General features: G+C 46.3%; 1 protein-coding gene across 1 annotated transcript; it reads left to right on the forward strand.

Annotated features, from left to right (window-relative positions):
* On the forward strand, positions 3448–3984 carry LOC107621253 (tropomyosin, smooth muscle/fibroblast CTM1-like). The gene has a single exon (XM_016323286.1). It carries the CDS (start codon positions 3448–3450, stop codon positions 3982–3984), a length of 537 nt encoding a protein of 178 aa, XP_016178772.1.

Below are 4840 nucleotides of genomic sequence, written 5' to 3' on the forward strand. Positions count from 1 at the left end.
AAATTTATAATCATATTCGCAAATAATAATTATAAAAATGGAGACAGTGTTTTCAAAGAAGTGTAGAATAGAGATGATAGTTACAAGAATTTGATTTCAATATGCTTCTTAAGGCGATAATATGCTCCGTTTGAGTAAATAAGTTAAACAAAAATATAGATAACCAACAAGATTTTTGAACAATATGTAAACAATGTGAATTAATAGGGTTAAAAGAGTAAATTTAATTAGTAACATTAAATTAAGGTGTAGTATATTTTCATTTGATTAGTGGTTGTTCATGTTATTCAAAATTTTTATTGTTCCCCTAGCACTCCCCATAAGTTAAATAAGTTCTTTTGGAGGAAGAGCTTAAAATATAAGAATTTTTATTAATAGCAACTTATAAATAAGTTATTTTGTGTTTGGATTTTTAGTTATAAAAATACTTATTTTAAAGTTGTAGCGTTTGAATAAATAACTCAAAAAATATATTTTTTTTACAGAAGTGAATGAATATTAAATAACGATGATAACAAATACTTTCCAATATTAAATGTTGATTTTACATAACCTAATCACTAATATTGTGTATGATATGGTAGGTGAAAATAAAAAAAAAAATATAAAATATGTGTCAATGTATATTTTATTGCTGTTTTTTATTTTTTTTGCTCCTATTAGAACTCTCTTCTTCTTTATTGAGGTAAAAAATTTGCTATAATTAACTATGAAAACAATAGCAAGTTATAAAATTACATATGAAAAAAATAAAATTAAAACTGAAATTTCATACCACAGTTAAATACAAATTTAATAATAAAAAATAGAGTTATAAAATTATAAAAAAATACTTAGAAGGAATATATGCAGGTTGTTCAAATGCAATATTGTTTGAAAATGGTGGTGGAGGATCAATACTTCCATCAGATGAATCATTACGTGAAAATGGTGACCCCAAAGGGGCGTCTCTCATGTGATTGGGTTGCGTCCCTCGGGGGTGACCTTGGATGTTGTCGGGTTCCCGTCCCGGCGGCGTCGCCTCCGAGTACGGCCTCGCGGCCTGTCTCCTTTTCGACTAGCACGAAGTCCATGGACGAGTCCCCATAGACGGCGCCAATGTTCGGTAAATCGGTTACCGGTCGGTTCGGGTGAAGATCCTGGGAGATGGTAGGGGCTCGTCGGGTCGTGGACTGCCGGTCAGGGGTGTGGGAGGACCCGAGCACTTCGTGTAAGAAAGGGGGGGTGCCACCTGCAAAGACACTCCGACACTCTTGTCAATAAATGTGCAGGCGGAAAGGGTGGTGTGATATGTGACGTACATCGGGGGAAGAGCCAATCTTCCCCTTATAGCTGTTACAGACGCGTGTCCGGGTCGGCGATGGAGCGCCCTATCCCTGACCACTCGGGTCGGGTGGAGCTCGGGTCGGCCCAAGCCAGCAGAGGGTTTGGGCCAGGCCGTAACAGTGCCCCCACGCGCCAGTGGTAGTAGCCGTGAGGACTATTGGTGGCGCGTTCTCTCTTTCTTCATAGGTCGTCGCCAGATCGGCCGCCCGTAGGGGGAACGTGCCCCCTGCGCGCGTGTCTTTTGGTTACTGAGGTAACCGTTCAGCGCTTCGTTCTCCGTACTGAGCATTGAATGCTCATAATGGGTTGGGAATCCTCGTACGCAAAGACTATTTTGCCCCCAGTCTTTCGCGCTCCCTGGGGGATAGTTTTAAATGGTTTGTTTTCGCTTTATCTCCATTTTTTACACTCCTGCTTCTTCTATCTTCTTGCTATCTCTTCCTCCCTCTTTCGAAGATCTCAGAGCATTGGTGTGATATCCTCACGCATCTTCCCTTCGTCTTTCTTAGTTTTTCGCGACAAATTCAGGTAATCCTTAGGCTTCTCTCTTTTTTGCCTTGTTGTTGAATGTCTATTGCTTGCATTTGCTTTTGTGTTTCCTGCTGTTTCGTTTGGTTTTTGTTGCTGGATGACTTTCCAGTGCTTAGGTGAATGGGTTAAGGGAGGGGTACCATTCCGGGGTAGGTTTTTAGGTAGCTTGCTTGATAAGTGTAGCTTTTCCCATGCTTAATTTTAACTGTTCAGTAGGATGAACATAGTTTCTGGGCGTTTTCCGGGCTCCCGATCTCATAGTCTAACGGAGTGGTACCCCGTTGTAGGTATGCCTCGCGTTGTCGCTTGGACTTCTACTTCTGCCACAAATTACGACCCTTACGCTTGGGTGACCTCGGACATAAAGGACTTGCCTAACCAGATGGATCAGCTGACGGAATTCCGACAAGCCGGGTACTTATGTAGGGGAACGGACGAGGAGACCAACTACGAGACCTTCGTTCCTGCCCCCGACGAGCGGTTGTACGAGATCAACCTCCGTTCTCCCCGGGTTGCCGACTGGATTTGGTTTTACAAGGCCATGTTCACCCAGGTCGGCGTTCGCCTACCCTTCTCTGACTTTCAGATGTCTCTTCTCGGTCGGATATCCGTGTCGCCGTCGCAGCTCCATCCGAACAGCTGGGCTTATATCCGCTGTTTCGAGATGGTCTGTGAATATCTCGAGCTGCCGGCGTCAGTGGATGTCTTCCTCTTTTTCTTCAACCTCACCAACCCCTCCAAACAAGGGAAGGCGAGGAAAGGGTTCCTTTCTTTCCGGTCTGCTCAAGGTCGGAGGATATTTGGTCTGTTCGAGGACTCTTACCATGGTTCAAGGACAAATTCTTTAAAGTTCGCCCTGCTAAGGGTCGCCATCCCTTTTAGTTATCGTTAGAGGGGGAGCGCCTCATCCCAACTTATTGGAGTTTTGGGGCAGGGTTTAATTCTTTTATTAAGGTGACGTACAAAAGGATGTCCCCTGTAGATAAGAAAATAGCTGATGTGTTGTTTGCCCTCTTTGGAAAGAACCCCGTGAACCCCCATCTTCTCATGGGTGAACGGGAGACCGCCAGGAGCTATATCCGTGAGTTGTTTTGTTTTGTGCTCGTACTCTTTATTATTGCTTGTTTTTCTTGATCTGACGACTGATGCGTTTATCTGTTTGCTGCAGTGGAGATGTCTGCCTCAGTGACAGGGCTTGAAAATTTGATGAAGACCTTCTTCGAGGACAGTGGTGAGGAGAAGGCCGAAGAGAAAGACGCCGGGAAGTCGGAGAGGCCTTCCGGGGAGAAGGAGAATCAAGCTGTGCCTTCTCCTCAGGATACCGGCATGTCGGACAAGAACCCAGAAGGGTCGCAGGCTTCCCCCCTTCCTGAGGTTGTCGTTGGTGGGCATTCGTCCTCTACCCATCAGGAAGATGATGATGTGGAACTCATTCACACCCCTAAGAGGCGGAGGGCGTCTGCGAGCCCGGAGGGGACTCTCACCATTATGGAAAGAAATTTCGATGCTACAAAGTTTATTGACTCGTAGCTGATCCCTGGGACGGAGGAGCATTTTCATGGAACCGACCTGGCTGGACAGGCGAGATGGATGTACCGGACTTTGCTCCGGGGGGCCGTGATAGCTCGAAAGGCTGAGTTCGAGTTGTCGGGAATGCAGGCTCTCCGGAGGAAGCTCGAATCCTCTGGCAAGGCAAACAATGATTTCAAGGTGCAAGTTGAGCTGCTCCAGAGCCAGTTGTCCGAGATGGGGGAGAAGCTCAAGGCTTCTGAGGAAAAAATGACATCTGCCGAGGAGAAATTGAAGGCTTCCGACGAGACGGTGGCCCGTTTAGCTGAGCGGGAGATGACCCTGGAGAGCCAGCTGAACGCCGCTCAGGGTCGGGTGGTGGTCTTGGAGAAGGAGCGTGACCAAGCCGTGTCGTCGGCTAAAGCCGCTAAAGCCGAGGTCGAGGAGCTCAGGAAGAAGCTGAAAGCGACCAAAGAGCAAGGGAAGAACGCGATCTCCATGACTGAGGACGCTTTGAAGGCCCAGGTGAAGATCGTGGCTCCCGACTTCGACACGTCAGCCATTGGGGTCTTCAAGATGATCCAAGATGGCAAAATTGTTGACATGCCTAGGAAATGATCTCTTTTAACTTTGGCTTGGTGTGGATTTGTTGAACTTTTTGTTGTGACTTTGTGGCTGACTTTGTGACTTTTATGGCTAACTAGTCGCTTGGTCGACTTGTCGTTATTACCGTTTATTTTGCTTGTCGTTTTATTTTTGTTACCGTTTTTTCGAGGCGGGCTTATTGCTTGTGTCCGTTTTGCCGTTTGCGCTGGTAATTCGATTGGAACCGCTGTGGTTTTATTTATGAAGCCGTTTGATATGGCCGTGGTTCCGCTGGCCTCCCGGGGTGATCAGTCCCGGGTTGCCGTTTGTGATTGCGACCTCGTGAGGTGCGCGTTGAAAGAGAATAAATAGAAGAGTTTGGACAAGTAAGAATTAGTCATTATCTAGACAATGTTTATGAACACAAAAGGCATTTGATAAAAGCGAATAACTGGGAATTAACATTTGATCAAAGCAAAACTCTACCCAGCTCATCGGGTCGGTTGGTCGGTGAGCCCAAGCTATGAATAAAACCTCCTCAGGTTAATCGCGTTCCAGGTTCTCGGAATATCCCTGCCGTCGAGTCTTTCCAGCCTGTAGGCGCCTTTACCGAGCACCTCTTTGATCCTGTAGGGGCCTTCCCAATTCGTCGCCAGTTTTCCTTCTCCCGGGTCGGTAGACCGACGTCGTTGCGTCGTAGGACGAGGTCTCTTTCCTCAAAATCCCTTCTGAGGACTTTAGTATTGTAGCGCAAAGCTATCCTTTGTTTCAATGCTGTCTCAGACAAGTGGGCCATCTCCCTGGTCTCTTCCACCAGGTCCTTTTCTACCGCTTCGTCTACACCTGCGAGCAGTAGACGTGGACTCGGCTCGCAGATTTCGACGGGTAT

The sequence above is a fragment of the Arachis ipaensis genome, chromosome B10, assembly GCF_000816755.2.
Source record: "Arachis ipaensis cultivar K30076 chromosome B10, Araip1.1, whole genome shotgun sequence".
Lineage (NCBI taxonomy): Eukaryota > Viridiplantae > Streptophyta > Magnoliopsida > Fabales > Fabaceae > Arachis > Arachis ipaensis.